The 16380-nt window shown below is 38.3% G+C and overlaps 1 protein-coding gene across 1 annotated transcript; it reads right to left on the bottom strand.

Moving 5' to 3' along the window:
* Positions 1-53: 53 nt before the first annotated feature.
* flot1b (flotillin 1b) lies at positions 54-15758 on the bottom strand. The gene is made up of 13 exons (XM_079837626.1): positions 15534-15758; positions 14722-14776; positions 12951-13026; positions 10888-10978; positions 8960-9103; positions 7525-7644; positions 7172-7267; positions 6936-7088; positions 6237-6418; positions 6030-6075; positions 4498-4635; positions 4240-4404; positions 54-1394 (listed from the first exon to the last, which is right to left on the bottom strand). Exons 2-13 carry the CDS (start codon positions 14762-14764, stop codon positions 1371-1373), a joined length of 1278 nt encoding a protein of 425 aa, XP_079693752.1. The 5' UTR covers positions 14765-14776; positions 15534-15758; the 3' UTR covers positions 54-1370.
* Positions 15759-16380: the final 622 nt, after the last annotated feature.

Raw genomic sequence — 16380 nt, 5'->3', positions numbered from 1 at the left:
CAATAGCATTCGTATTCAAAACACTAGATTTGTGCAAACATACAAACTACAGCACATGTTTAAAGTTTATTGTTCATTTTAAACCGTACATACTTTATAATCATATGTATAAATCTCAGCCTGGATATATAGATCTACAGTTAAAGGTGAAGTATCTACATCACCACTGGACATACAGTAAGGCAAATATTGGGATAAGTTTGTTAAATATATTAACAATGAGGCTTTAAGCCAATGAAAACAAACTAATGGCAAAAAAAAAGTAATTATTCTGAATGAAATTAGTTATTAAGGTCAGGAAGTAATCACATGACATGTCACAGTTATGTTCCTGATGCTGAAACACTAGAGACCAGAGCAGGCATTGTTTATAAAGCTGTCAGTTTGATGGATTGAGGAAGTAAAAAGGTCGCTTTGAGGCACTTTGAAGGCGTAAACTGGACATGCATAGGTTTACATTACTCTGGTAATGTCGAGTTGATTTCAGTGTGAAGTACACAACAGCATAGTAAAACTTTTTTTTGCAACCATTGGCAAACGATACGAGAAATGAAACCAGCCTTTACTTGAGTTTCTGTGGGCACAAAGACATGCTTGTGACCTGCGTTAAAAACCTAACGGGTTTCCTCTTCTTCATTTTCCTGTTTGTTCATCAACTTCAAAGTCATCAGGTTTTTTCTCTTTACTCACTTACCATCCCCTCTTACTTTTCAACTTGCTGTAAAAATGCCTTCACTGAGCACACAGGCCTGTTTAAGGGAACGTAACCCGTCTGAAGAGTAACAGACTTAAATTCAAAATAATTTGTCTGCAAACTCTTTGCCACTGTTTAAAAGAAAAAGTCTTAAACCTTTGGACAATATATTCGCAGAACATAAGTTTAAAAAAAAAAAGGCAAGAATAAAGCGACATATTTTAGTGTCTGGATACGGAAGGCATTATGCATGGGGACTATGGCTTCAATAATGCACTTGAGGTGAATTTACATGCATTGGTCTAGAATGCACTTCAGTTTTTGAAAGGAACTGAACCAGATTCAACAGGCGTGTGGCGCTAACAGACAGAAACGATTCAAAAATTAAAAGATCAGCCCTGCTTCCCTGAATATTCACTATTAACAGAGGCTCTAAAGTAGATGTAGTTCACCTTATAAATGTATAAAATTATAATATATGTGATAAAATCATGTAATTCACAATAGAATATAAAAACTGAAGTTACAAATGGTGGATTACACAAAACAAAACAAAAATTGACCTCAATGTTCTAAGTTCAGTACAAACACAGGCATGCACACATGCACACACACAGGAAGCGCTGAGATCCACATTCAGAACTGATCAGACTTCAATCCTTCTTCATGAACTCCATTAGCCCATTCGGGTTAAACCAGCCTGGCCAAAAAAAAGACAAGAAAGCGTCCACATTTAGTGTGTCTGGAGTGAAAACCAGGTGTTTTACAGCAATGTAATACCAAAATATTTAATGTGATCAATTAGATTTACTGTAAATATTTAAATGTGCTATTTATTTAGGCATTATGTTTAATATACATGTATTACCATCTCTGATTTAAACATTAGCCAAAACATTGTGAAAGTTGTTAAGTTTGACACATATCCATGAATGAGATCAAATCGCAATTGTAAATGTCAATGTAAGGATTGGGTTGTGTCATCACTCAAATGTCCCTCTGTGACATTTTTCATGTATTGAAATGTTTCAGTAAAAAATACTGGTAAACACTGCTGTTTGATATTATGTATTGTCATACAGGTGCATATGAATATAAATAATTAATATAAAATGTAAATAATTCTGCATTACATCAACATTATTTTATTATATTACAATACAATTATAATCAACATTTTTGTACATTTTTTTAAATAAAATAAATGTATATATATTTTTTAATTCATGAAAATAAAATCACGAACCATGGGTATTTTTGTTAAACTAAAGTAACATTTATAGAATAATTATGAAATATAGTGAAACAATAATATAGGAACATTTTGACAAATACATTCTTAATACATTTTTACATTTAAATTCAGAGCAATTTACAGTTTATAGTCCTTTCTTCTTTGGGAAGCGCTCGTACACATTATAAACATCTACGTTTGAGCAGATTACCTCTGTACCTCTCGTTGGTTGCATACGGATTACATATTCAGAGAACATTGGTTCACATTTCAAGCTTTCTATAGACATATTTCTTGTCGTGACTGAGGCAAGTAGCCTAAAGAGTTTCGGTTCATTTTGGTGACGGGCAGTTCCCAGAGAGCGATATGACAAAGCGCATGTTTGTTTACTTTATTTTACAAAATCACAACATTTTGTTGTTATTGTGAGTGTACATGAATAAAAGTAGGCTTTTACAGGTTCAAATTATTTATTTGTATCTGTATAACAAAACAACAGCATTTTAAGTCCTTTCAGCTGTTATGAGAGAAATAAATCCAAGTGAAGGCGCGGCACTAAGTCAACATGCCAGAATAAAACTCGATTTTAGAACAATGCATTGCGACACTCTTATATATTTATAACTTTAATATTTCATACAGAACGAGTTGTGACATTTTGAAAAGGCGTGCATGGCCACTGGAACCAGGAGCATAACTTAAACGTGCATGTCATCTCTCATCACAGGAGCAGAAGTGCTAGTTCTGATTTTATTGTTTGAGGTTTAAACATGCATTTGCATATCTTTATTTGATATATTTTATTTGGGTGTATTGGTGAAGTAGCATTGATTACTGTTGAGGGGGCATACATTTTATCCCCACTAGGTATAAAAATAATTTAGCAGAAGCAGGGATATTTAGACCAGATGGGGGAAATTCCCCCCGGCAAAAATCCATCCCTGTATATGAGATTATAATTATATTTCATTGATTATATTAAAGTATGAATGTTAACTTTTTTTAAGCTATATTACCTAGCTACACTTTCGATGAGAGTTGGTCATAGCGGTGACATAAGTGAAAAAGAATGCTGATGAGGCAACTGAAAATTATGCCAACTACCAACAGGAATGCAGATATTGATACTACAGTCAAAAAGGAATGCCTCTTGACTACCAGCACTACAGTGCATAGACATGTATACGTAGATGCCACATTTAACCGACATGTCGGTGCACCCGCCATCTTGAAACGGTCAGCGTGTCATCACTCACAGTTAGGATCAATGATGCCATAACATTGAACAGCTTCTGATTGCGAAACCAACTAGATTTAAATTCCCGAAGAAACGGGATAACCTTTCACAGGTGAGAATGTATTGGTTTGTGTTTTTATATGTATTAACTCAAAATGACAAGTTTACTATGGTACTTTTTAATGTTTTTACTTTTACTATGGTAACTTTTCAATGTCGTGTTATGCTGGGTACACACGAAAAGATAACCGGGGCGATTTTGGGATGATTTCTAGGACAATCCTAGGTAAAGTCCAGATTTTCCTGTAGTGTGAGGCGTGTTAAGAGTGATTGAACCTGATCGGAAGAACGTCGGAGCCGCCCTGATCTCAAATCATAAATATTCAACATGCTCAATATTTATAGTCAGAAATCCTGTGATGTGTGGGAGGAACCCCGAGGACACAAGTGCTTCGTTTCGTTTCACGTGATAATCTCCAGAGCGCGTGAAACTAAACAATACCCAATCAGAAAGCAAGCTGATGGAAGACTTGCTTCCAGCTTGCGCTGTAACATGTAAAGTTCATTTTCTCCATGACTTCCTCTAAACATTTTACTTCCCCCTCCCCCCCACAAATTTCCTGTAAAAAGCAGTCTAGACAAAGTGGGATTTCTTCTTGCCAGTCGTCCGCCATGTTTGTTTACTTTAAAGTCACGTTTGAGATGTTTTGATGCGAGATTTCCCGTGTTCACAGGCAGGCTTTATCGTCATGTTTTTGGTCTTATAAGTGGACTTATAAGAGTTAAAAAATATTTTTGTGTGTACCCAGCATTAGTTGACGGCTTTGTCTTGTTGTATTGTGTTAGTTAAGGAAAATGCTGAAGCCTTGCAGATATAGATATTCATATATGCGTCAAACTATGATTGCAGATGCTAAGTAAACTTGCTCTCGAGCATTCACGGACTGGTGTTTTGACCGTTCCAATATGGCAGACAGCTTACATATAGTGGCCCATAAAAACACCCGCTATTGAGGCATCTATGTTTATACATCTATAGTGAATAGCCAATTAGCTAGACGTGCGTGTGGTCACCTGAGAGATCTTCACTCCAGTCAGTTTCTCCACTACCATCGGCAGGCGAGTCATGATTTCCAGAACTTCTCCTGTCAGCTTAGCAACGCCCACTTCTGACCCACCGCTGGACACCATGGTGATCTTCTGAGCTTCACAGAGTGGCCTGCTGATCTCTTCTGCCATCTAGGAGTGGAGAACAAATGGCATTTTAACTTTATTAAGTGATCTTTATCATTGAACTTATTTAAGGACATTTAGAAGTTCAGATGCACTAACCAGTGGGAGTTTCTCCAGCAGCATGTCCACCATGGCTCCCTCTTTGTACTGTTTAAAGGCTTCCGCCTTTTTGGACATCTGCTCGGCTTCAGCCCGACCCTTTGCCTCCATGGCAAAGGCTTCTGCCTCTCCCCTCATCTGAAACATGTGTTAAAGAGTCTAAAGGCCCTGATATACTCACGGCAAAGTTCTTTTTCGTTCTTCGCTTAAGAGTGAAAAGAAGTTTGAAATACCCAGTTAAGAAAGCATCCAATCACAGCGATGTAGATGTTTGCACAAGCTCTGCAATTTGGCACTGCAGTTGTCATGTAACGTTTATTTATATAGCACTTTATACTTTTTTTGCTTCAAAGCAAGTAGCTTTACAGTAATAAACATGAAAAAATAATGTCAGTGTCGCGTTCATTAAAGTCCCTGTAAAGGCAATTCTGAGATTTGTTTCTAAACACATTATAAATGTTAGAAATGTATTGCTGAAACACATTACAAAGACTGTGAACTATGAAGTACTGAATTCAGAAGTTAGACCGTTAAACAGTTTTTCACCGTTGCTGTGTTCAGGATTTTCTGGGCGGGGCTGGCTCCTCCCCTAACACGATCATAACTAGAGCACATTCGCATCAGTTCGATCGCGAGTTACTGTCAGTACTGTTAGTTACTATAGTCAACAACTTACATAACAGCTTACAAAACAAAAACGATGAAGAAGTGGATTAATTTTGTGAACAGCAACCTTGATGGAGAGCTGAGGATCATCACCGACACCTACCTCTGCAGTGACTTTACACCGGATCGTTTTACAAACTTTCACCGGAGACAACTGGGATTCACTGATAATCCGCTGCAGAACCGACTATCCCCCGCCCAGGCATTCATCCTCCCGTCCCGCCGACATCTGGTGCGTCGTGATCATAGACGCTCGTGATCAGTGAGTGTTGTCTTGTGTGCTACTGCCGCTTTCCCGCAAGTGGGCGTGGTTTCGGCACCGACAGCGGACACACCCCCAGCGTTTGAGAGCAGAGAATGCTGCTCATTTTTTTGATAAGCTATTTTATGTACTTCCCGGATTTTGTTATGATTCAAATTTGGCTGGGTGGTTAATAACACATTTATCTGTGGTGTGAGAAACACAGAACACATGTTTAGTTTTGACTTTACAGGGACTTTAAGTACAACTTCAATTTCTTCAACAAAGCGGCTCTCCAGTGTGTTTGTTTTTACTTGTGTCATGACCTCAACAGACTGAACAGAAGAAATGAACTGGAGAAGATTTCCATGTCAAAGTAGGCGGTGCCACAGAGCACACCTACCTATTATGTAATCGCCATGGACCAATGGTAGTTCAAAGGTGTTGGCAAGCTGATTCGAACCAAAAATCAATTTTGCTTTGACTTGATTTTGTTTGAAATTATGTCCCACCAGTTTGTTTTCCGATTATGCTTTAAATGTCATGCAAGGTGTGTCTTATGCAAACAGTAACGCTCATTGTAACTGATGGAAAAACAAGTGTGTAGAGAGATTCATGAACTCACTCTGATGGACTCTGCCTCAGCTTCTGCCTCCATGATCAACTGAAGCCTGTTAGATTAGAGAAGATGAAATGGTTTTTCGAGATGATACCAAGCCATCAGTTTTTTTCTTTAGATTTGCTTCCAGCAAAGCGCAAATGTGTGTTAAAGTAGACAAAAAGCAAAACCTTTGGATCTTGATGTTTGTGTATCACTGCATCAGTTCCTCACCTTTCTGCCTCAGCAATCTTCTCAATACGGTATCTCTCAGCATCGGCTGGTTTCCGGACCTTGGCCTCCAGTTCCTTCTCCCTGCGGGTGATCTCCTGCTCCTGTAAAGTGATCTGCTGCGTACGCTCCACAACCTGAACCTGCATCTTCTCCTCCTCGATACGCTGCTTTGTCTTGGCCACCTAATTCGAATGACAGTGGATGTCAGTAGACGTGACTTAAGCCCAAAGTATATTTCGATTTTTACTTTTATACTTCAGACCCTTGCTTACAGTGAGCGTGACTGTAAGTACATAATTTATTGCGTACATAATTTGTACCTAATATTCCAATGCATTACTTTACTAAAAGTAACTTGTCCCAACACTGGTGGTGAAAAAGGATTTACAAAATGACCTTTGGATTGATCCCTTCTTGTACACCCAGAGATGTGGATTCGGACGGCAAGTAAATTATTACAGAGTTTGTAAAAAAAAAAAAAAAAAAAAAAAAAGTAGTTAATTCTGTTGAGAATTTCACATGTGATAGATATTTTGGATTTGGACTGCAATAAAATAACCAACTATCCCATGTAATCACTATACGTCCCCATGAAAAACAACAACCATCCAACTAAGGCATTTTTCATGAAATTTCTAAAAATATGAATGGCAATCCTCATTTTACCAGATGGAAACCAAGTTGAATATCATTTGGTACCTGAAGCTGATAGGCCATTTCAGACTCTGCCTTCTTGGTGTTGACCTCGTAGTCATAGGATGCTTTCTTCAGCTCATAGTCTCTTTGCGCTTTAGCCATCTGAATTTCATTTATATACTGAGCAGAGACCTTCTCCTGCATGGCGTGAGCCTCCTACACACACACACAAACACAAGCAAACACATTTAGTTGTATCCAACACCATTTAATGACAACAGGAATATGATAAGTCTCACCTGGATAACCGCATCTCTCTTGAACTGAGCTTCACCGATACGAGCATCTTTTTGCACCTGAGCAGTACGAGCTTTACCCAGCGAGACTAGATAACCCTGTGAGAGAGTCCGGATGAGTTTCATACTAAGGTGTATGCATTATTACGAATATACACTACTCTTTAAAAAGTTTGGGGTCAGTAAGATTTCTTGGACAAAAAATTCATACTTTTATTTAACAAGGAATAATTAAATTGATCAAAAGTGACAGTAAAGACATTTATAATGTTCAAAAAGATTGCCATTTCAAATAATGCTGTTCTTTTGAACTTTCTATTCTAGTGTTTATTAGGGTGTGAGGGGCATAACATCACCTGATCGTCATGCACATCTTTGAGCGTGTAGCTGACAACACCGATCCCCATGTTGACCAGGTCAGAGGAAGCCACCTTAAAAACCTGCTCTGAGAACTTTTTACGGTCCTGATAGATCTCCTACAGAGAGAAGGAATGAGAGATTGCACAATAAATAACAAATGGCAAACCACGTGTCTCGGTCATCCGAGGTTGCTTGTTTATTTCAGCGCTAAAACCCTCCAGTCCTCTTTGAAATGTTCTTATAAAAAGCTTGTTTTTTCCATTGTGTGCGTGTTTGATACAGATTACAAACAGCTCTTTCAAGGTCTCATGACAGCACCGCCACAAACAGTGAGTAACGGTGTTCATTAATGCCTGATCGGTGATTTCTGATGTGTAGCTAATCATTCAAGTTCACACAGACTTTCTTTCTAAATCGTTTAATACTGTCAGTCCCGTCGCTGGCCGTCTTGATGCCCTAAGCGTAATGCATCAGTGAATCAAGCCAGTGACTAAAACGGTAAACTTCACATCGTTTCTGTTAGTAGCATGAAACAAATCCATTATTTAAATGATTACAGAGAGCGATCAAAGAACACTCTTTATAATGCTCGGATCTGTCAATCTGCACACTTGTCCAAACTGCCGTTATAATGAATGACGCTGTTATGCTGCACAACAAAGCTCTTACTGTAGTCATGTAGATGTCATGTTTGCTGTTAGTTGTGGTCAAAGCATTTTGTGAGAGAAATAACGTTGCAATGACGAGATTACTGCATTCACGCGATCAACAAGACTGCTCATCACTGCAGCCGTTCATGTGATGGGAAAAGATCTAAAAAATAATGCTTTAATCAACACTTTGACGATTGGTTCATCTCAACGGCTGTGATGGTTAAAAAAAAAAAGTAGTTTAGTGGGTTTAGAGGGGTTCCACATGTTACAAAGTTCGTAGAATAAGGAGGAAGACAAGGTCGCGTGACTGGGACTTGTGTTTATTCAGAACTCGAAGATACAAACAAAATAAACTCGTGCTCACAGCGCTCTCAACAACTCGGTACAATAAAACTTTCTCTGCTATCTTTCCCCAGCTCTCCGTCTCTCTGGTCCACAAGTGCCCAGTCCGTCTCTCTCTGCCTCTGTCAGCGCTTGCAGCAGACCTCGCTAAACCACGGCCACTCCGCCACATAATCTAATACTCATTTAAAATGCAAAGATGTCAGCCAATCACAACAGTGGCCGTTTTCACTGAAGTCTCACAGCAGACACACCCCTTCAAACAGAGCATTCAAGCCAGAGGGCTAATATCAGTATAGAAAAAATGCCTTTTATTTCTAAATTATGACATTTTTTAATGTAAAAACCATACTAACAATATAAGTACACCTCAGGAAACATTATAAAATAATTTTAAAAAATCCATGCCATGGGACCTTTAAGCATCTCACAGTACCTCCACAGTCAGGTGGGCGATAATGGCTCTCTGATGTCCCTCAAGGGTCTCCAGGGCAATCTCAGCAATCTCAGTCTCGGACTTCCCCATGAACATCTGACAGGCTGCAGCCAGCATTTCTTTATTCTGACCCTGGATCTTCACCTGCAGAACACACAAATAGCAAGACTCAAGACTGTAAAACTGATGTGACAGATGACTATTATGTGTGTCAAGAGTCCTGCACGGGCAACGGGTGACCTGCGAATATTGCTGAAACGGGTGAAAAACATCCTAAATGTGTCGGATACGGGTGCGAGTCAGGTCGGACAAGGGAGAAACACAGGTCTAAAACAGTCACATGCAAAAGAATATATTTTTATATTGTAGATGTGTTCCTAAAAAATATATATGCATATTTTTAGGAACACATCTACAAAAATATGCAATGCCTGTATTTCAAGTTGATAAAATTTTTATCCATATCAGTTTGTGCGCGCGCCCTCCCAGTAGAATCACAACCGAGCCCGCGCGATCTGCCTGCACTGCAGTCGTCGAGATGGATCCTGAGGAGTTGAAGAAAAGATAGCCGCAAACGTGGAACTTCATCGCTGAGGAAGCACGCAGATAACTGTGGTAACAAACCAAGCACAAGCAGTTCTATCGAACAGTATTTTTCAAAAGGGGACAGAACTAAATGTGCCTTGTAGAGATAAGGACACATAACCATGTTTGACAGCTTCGGCTGAAGTTGTCCTTGTGTTAATGGTCGTGTAATAACTTCAGTATGCTGGCAATAAACATTTTTGTAAGTGTGTCTATAATATATGCTAAACTGATTTTATTTCAGGTGTGGGTCAGGTGTCGGTTCTATTTTAAAGGGTAACTAAACCCCTGCTTAGAGCTTAACTCCACCCACTGGCAATTTTCAAAAAATGCTGGAAAAGTGGGCAGAGTCCGGCGGACACAGAGGGGATGAACCGAGGGCGGGGCTGAGCGGAGGGCGTGCACCTGAGACCCGCAGTGACGGATTGTTTGACAGCTGTCAGACTCGCGAGTTGCAAAGATGGAGAATGACTGAAGTGACGCCAGCTTTGCAACAGAGCGGTCATTTCTCCTACCTTCACCTGAAGTGGAGGAGGGTGGATTGTCTGTAACAGACACAAACCCGGAGCCTTATCAATGCGAGCCGCTGCTCAAACTGCGTTAACTCCCGATGCAGACGATGCTAGTGAAGCAGCCGCGCAAGAGAACTGACCTAATCTATCTGCGTCCGTGGCAACCACTTGCGTGTCAGGGTTTGAAAGCGCGTCTCATGTATGAAAATTATCTGTACACATGACGGGCGGCAATAATATCGCAAGAAAAGCCTGACGTGTACTGACAACTGCATTATTTAACCGTATTTTCTTCAATACGATGTTAAAGCAAGTGTCAAGTGAGTTTCATTCATAATGTTTACTTCATGTAATATGACAGTTCATACTGGAGTGAAGCCGTTCTCATCGTGTGATTGGGGGAAACATTTCTGAGGGCGTGGTGAGCTCGTGCTAGGGGCGCGGATAGAGAGCCGTTGGAGGTACCATCCTACGTCACGATGTACCACAACGTCCAATAGGAAAATTCAACTGCAGTAGCCACCGTTCAACCTTAAGAGGGCAGCACTTTGGCGGTTTTACACCATATTTTATAGAATTAAAACACTTTATACTCAAATGTCAAAACATTAACTCGAATCAATGAACAGCATTAATAAAGCCCCATTATTACAGATCATTAACTAAAAAAAGTTGGTTTAGGGTTTAGTTACCCTTTAAGCGGGTCGGGTCATGTGCGGATTTTTATTAGTGCTGTTGTCGGAAAACGGGTCGGATGCGGTTTTAAGCACTGCAGGTAAGGATTTACAAAATCAGACCCGTGCAGGACTCTGACGTGTGTGTGTCTCTAACCTGGGCAATGCCAGTCACTGAGACCGGTACTCCATGCCTGGTGTAGACCTTTTCACTCTTTACATTCAGAGTCAGAGTATTGAGAGAGATCCTAGGAGAAAAGAAAAACAGTTATAAAGCATTTTTTAAGTTGGCATGAAGCAAAAGTTGCGACCTTTTCTTCCGATTCTTCCAATTGTGATGTAAAGCCACGTTAAACAGCTTCACAAGAACAAATGTAAGGCAGGACTTGATTTTGTCGATCAGGAATTGATTGGATGGTTTATTGGTGTGAGGGCAAACCTGTCACTCAAATGAGATCACATCAATAGCAAAGATCAATGTCGAGAATGCTTTCTGTGCGCAAAAAAAGCCAAAACAAAAACCCTTCTTTACAACATCATTCTACACTGTTCACATAGTAAAAAAGTGCAGCTCTTCCAAGTTCTACGTCAGAATGCCGTCTCATTATTGGCCAGCTCCTGCCTCAGCATCACACGTGAACAGCGTAGGATAATGACATTGAAGAGAAGAGATGGTTGAATAAAGTTATTTTTGTTTTGGTTTTTTGCACACAAATTACTCTCGTCGCTTCAATAAGGTTCTACTACTGTAGTCACATGGCCTATTTTAACTATTTCTTTATTACCTTTCTGGGCCTGACGTTGCTGCCTCTCGGATTTCATCAAAAATATCTTAATTTGTATTCCGAAGATGAACGAAGGTCTTACGGGTTTGGAACGACATGAGGGTGAGTAATTAATGACAGAATTTTCATTTTTGTGTGAACTAACCCTTTAATAAGGCAGAGTCCATCAGCAGTTATGGGCGAGGCCTTAGCATTTGTGACGTCACACTGCTAGAATCTGCAAACAGCTTGTTCTGAGACACCGCTTAAGAATTATGGGGATTAAAAAAAGAGTGGGTGGATTTTTTTTCATTATAAGGCGGTTGTGTACACACACTGCTGACACATTTATGTTCTTCATCATTGTAGTGAATTTTGCATAATAGGTCCCCTTTAATACTAGGTGTAAACAGCGCCACATATGTGAATGTTGATGTACAGTAGGTTAATAATCAGATTATGGACAGACTAATGCAAATTCATCCACCGTGATCTACAAACTACTGCAGTGATCTGTAGTGATCTACAAAATGGGACGAAGGTAAGGTATTCTCTGAGGAATGAGTGATTTATTCATTTTCTCCATGTATACGTGAAGAGGAATGTAAACACGTTTTTACTGCACACAGAGCCGCCTCTTGTTCTTAATCCCATCATTCATGAGACCCAGTCAATTCTTGAATCACATAAGACTCGCACTGCAGCACCTGCTTAAAGGGGCACTTCAGCGCTGGGAAGATAAATGTGTATTTAAACTGGGTCATTTATGTAGTAGAAATGTAAAATTATTTTTGAATTTGGTTCCTTCTAGACCGAGAAAAGACAGAAAATGTATTTGTCTCATGTGGATTAAAGACAACAACTCCCAGAATGCACTTGCTTCGCTGCCCCACAAGGCCACTCCCAAAGCCAAGGCTAAAAGTATATTTCGGCACAAATGCCGCAGGAGTCAGATTTCATTCATCAGAGAGCAAAGAGCTGAGGTAAGCGCGGCAGTCATTCTCGGCGCATGTCCAGTCTAGCCATATCAGATCATGCCTATTGAAGCTTAACTTTCATAGGAATTCATTGAAAAGTTGAAACACTCACTTAGCTCCGTACCGCTCCGTTATTAATGCCCGAGCCGAGCAGCAGCGGCCGTGCACATTTACATTCTGTGAGAGATCCCACCCCTATGGGTGGGTTGAAAACATGCGGAACTAGCTCCTGTAGTCTATAGTCTAAAATGACGATATTTGCGTCATCTGAGGATTTTTTCCAGAAATAAAATCTCTCGTTTCAGGGGGATATGAGGGGGGAAAGTACCATAATTTGAATATACTACCAGTTTTCTACTGATACAAAGCTTAATGCTAAATCACTGAAGTAACCCTTTAAACACAATGGTTCCGATGCATGTGTGTTCAGGCACTAACATGTTCTAATAATCAGCCTCCTATTGTAATTTGATACATACCGCTGGATTTGCTGAATGCAGGGAATAACAAACACTCTTCCACCAGCAATCATCAGAGGAGGAGAGCGACCACATCCTGGAAGAGATGAGAGTTTTGTTTGCTGGTATAAAGTTTCAATACTTGACTAAAAGCATACTTGGAGGAATTTTGAAAATCCACTGGCTACGGGTGGGAGGCATGTCCAAATTCTTACTTTATGTTACGAGTAATTTTATATCACAGAAACGGTGTATAAATCACAACAACAGGGACGCTCCAATATTAAAAGTCTGGAAAATACAGACGAGTCGATAATTATTTTATTATGTTATGGCTGATAATAACTGATAAATGGTCCATAATAAAATCGAAGACCATATTCCTCATCTGGGACCGTGCAGAGCCTCTGAAGCCCTTTGAAACTGAATTGATTTGGACGTTCAACCCGGTTGGTTGCCGTTGAAGTCTATTATGTGGAGAAAAATCCTGGAATGTTTTCCTAAAAAAAACCAACTTCATTTCTTTTCGACTGATGAAAGAAAGACACAAACGCCTTGGATGAGACGGGGGTGAGTAAAATATCAGGACATTTTCATTTTGAAGTGAACTAATCCTTTAAGCGGCACAAAAATATAACACTAAGGAATGTTTATTGAGATCTAAATCAAAATATTAGAATTCTGATTTGCCATAACAGGAATAAATAACATTTTATATTCAAGTAGAATGGTAATTTAAATTGTAATAATATTTACAACATAACAGTTTTACTGTATTTGATTCAAATAAATGTGGCCTGGGTAAAAATAAGACATTTTTAAAAATCCAAAACTTTTGAACAAATATTTTGTATGCATATCCTATTACAATTCCTATGTTTTAAATTACATGCAAAAAAAATTTAAAATATTTATTTCATGCAATTTAAAACAGGAATTGTAATAGGAAATGCATACAAAATATTTGTTCAAAAGTTTGGGATTTTTTTATCACTGTACGAATTATTCACATTTCCAGTTTAACAACAGAGAAATGCATTGTCATCATAGCATTCATTGCAGGAAATTCTCCAGTTTAACAAATCATGGCAGAAAATGTATTTCGCTTTAAAAAGCAATGTCAATCCTTTGGATGATTTCCAACATAAACAAAGACACTCATGCATGTCATTGCATGTCTCCAGCAGCCGATCAACTGTTTACAGAGAGAACAAGGGCGACAGAGACATAATGCAGCTGGTGACTTATTTTCTGCCACTCTGTACAGTGCGGGTTGACTACATTAACCTTGTTATAGTAAATGTGAGCCTGCTGGGGTTTTTACCCTGAGCATTAAAGTCATCTTAATGTGCAACCACTGGCATTTATCAACACAAAATATCACAACCATTAGAGTGAACTTTGTGTCTGTTTTGACCTGTGAATGAAAGTCACATGAATAGCTGAAACCAGTTCTGCATTGGTCATTGTTTAAAAAAAAGAATGCAGTTTGCACAACATCATTGATCCGTACAATCACTACAGAACTCTTATTGCGAAAGTCTGATGAGTGTCAATCCTGTCACAGCTGCTTTTAATTTTCAGTTATTTTAATATATTATATATATATATATATATATATATATATATATATATATATATATATATATATATATATATATATATATATATATATATATATATATATATATATATATACAGTATAATTATTCTAACCTTCTAGGAGGTCCATTACTAATTTATATACATAACTGACATGACTGTGTAATAAAGCTCAACAGATGCAGCATACCTGAGATCACCATAGCCTCATTGGGACCACAGGTGTAAAACATCTTGAATTAGATCTGAGGAAAGAAAACAGCCACTAGATCAACACATGCTAAGAATATTTTAGATATGACATCTGAGTAAACACAGACAGCACTAGTTAATCTCATGAGTTCAGTGGACTATTGATGACTCTAGTTTGTCTCTCATGTGAATCTGGTCTTCCCATTGCCTTTCTCTAAAACATCTACATCTCTTCACTTCTACACAAATTGTTGACCAACCAAACTTTTTTTTCTCTCTTTTTTTTTTTCTCTCTTTTTTTTTTTTTAAAAATCACATGAGGTCTACATAACGCTATGCAACAGGTTAGTTTACGTTCCAAAATAGTATATACTTTGGAACTACTATTTAACTTTATTATACCATAATGTAAAAAATAGTTCCCATATAATTCATATAATCGATACACTTATAAAGATCTGTTTCTAAACATCAATAATCCAAAACTAACTGGAAAAAAGGCTAAACTAAAACCAACATGATTTGTATGTAGTAAAAACACTAACCCTCGACGATAAATAACCGTATATATCTCATAATAAAACCAAGACACGAAAGCACAATCACTTGCAAAACAGGTGCGAATACTATAATGAACAACGTGTGCGTGTTTAGAAGCGCTAACGTAATGCGTTTAGCAACAGAACAGGAAATGCTTGGCTACTCCTTAGCGGCGGCTATGCTGCATTTCACGCGACTAAAGTTCACTTTGGTGTTGAGAATCGCAAGTCCATACACTTTGTAACATTTAGACAAACCATATGTTCTTACCAATTGCTGATATTTCGGTAAAAAAGAAGTAAATGTGGTCCGGGTTGTCTCCCTTGTCTCAACTGCAAAAGCTCGTCGTAATCGCGCAGTCTTGGCCACGCCCATTCAAAACACCCAGGCTGTGTTTTAACTAGTTAGCTCCCTACAGTGAATGCAGTTTTGAGTCTTCGAGATGCGTAAAATGCAGCCTAGGTAGTTCACTAGGTTTTGCGACGGTCATGGAGTAGTGGGAAGACTGCTCTCTGCTGTGAAGTGAGGAAAAGACACCTTCATTTACTTGGTAGTAGATATCTGAACATTATGAAAGCTTTCAAAATCATGTTTTGGTCAATCATTTATGATATAAAAAGTCATAATTGTGTCAAAATGTCGCATTTATGAGACACTAAATCATAATTATGAGTTGAAAAGTTATTTACAAAATTAATTAATGTAAGAAATTACATTCTAAATCATAATTTATGAGATAAATAGTCATAATTATAAGTCTTATAAGACAAAAGGCCATAATAGTAATAAGATACAAAGTTTAAATACTATGTCATAAGTATGACATTGCAACATCATAATTCTGACATTTTATTGAATAATTCTGACATTTTATGTCATAACTTTTTTATCTCAAAATCTCAATTTTTTTTCTCAACTCAATCTCATAAATTAATTTTTTTATGTCTACCTTTTTTCAGGTAGAAATGGGTTTACATAGGTAGCCAGCTTTCCAAACAATTGCATAGGCTATATCTAAAATGAATCTCTCTTTAAACACTTTTTATTAGTAGTATTAATATATTATTATTGCAAATGTGAGAAGTCAAAAGTAGGCTGGCTATAGCCTATTATGGAA

The sequence above is a fragment of the Gobio gobio genome (assembly GCF_949357685.1).
Source record: "Gobio gobio genome assembly, chromosome: 15".
Taxonomy (NCBI): Eukaryota; Metazoa; Chordata; class Actinopteri; order Cypriniformes; family Gobionidae; genus Gobio; species Gobio gobio.
The sequence above is the reverse complement of the archived record's forward strand: the minus strand, read 5'-3'. Positions and strand labels throughout refer to the sequence as shown.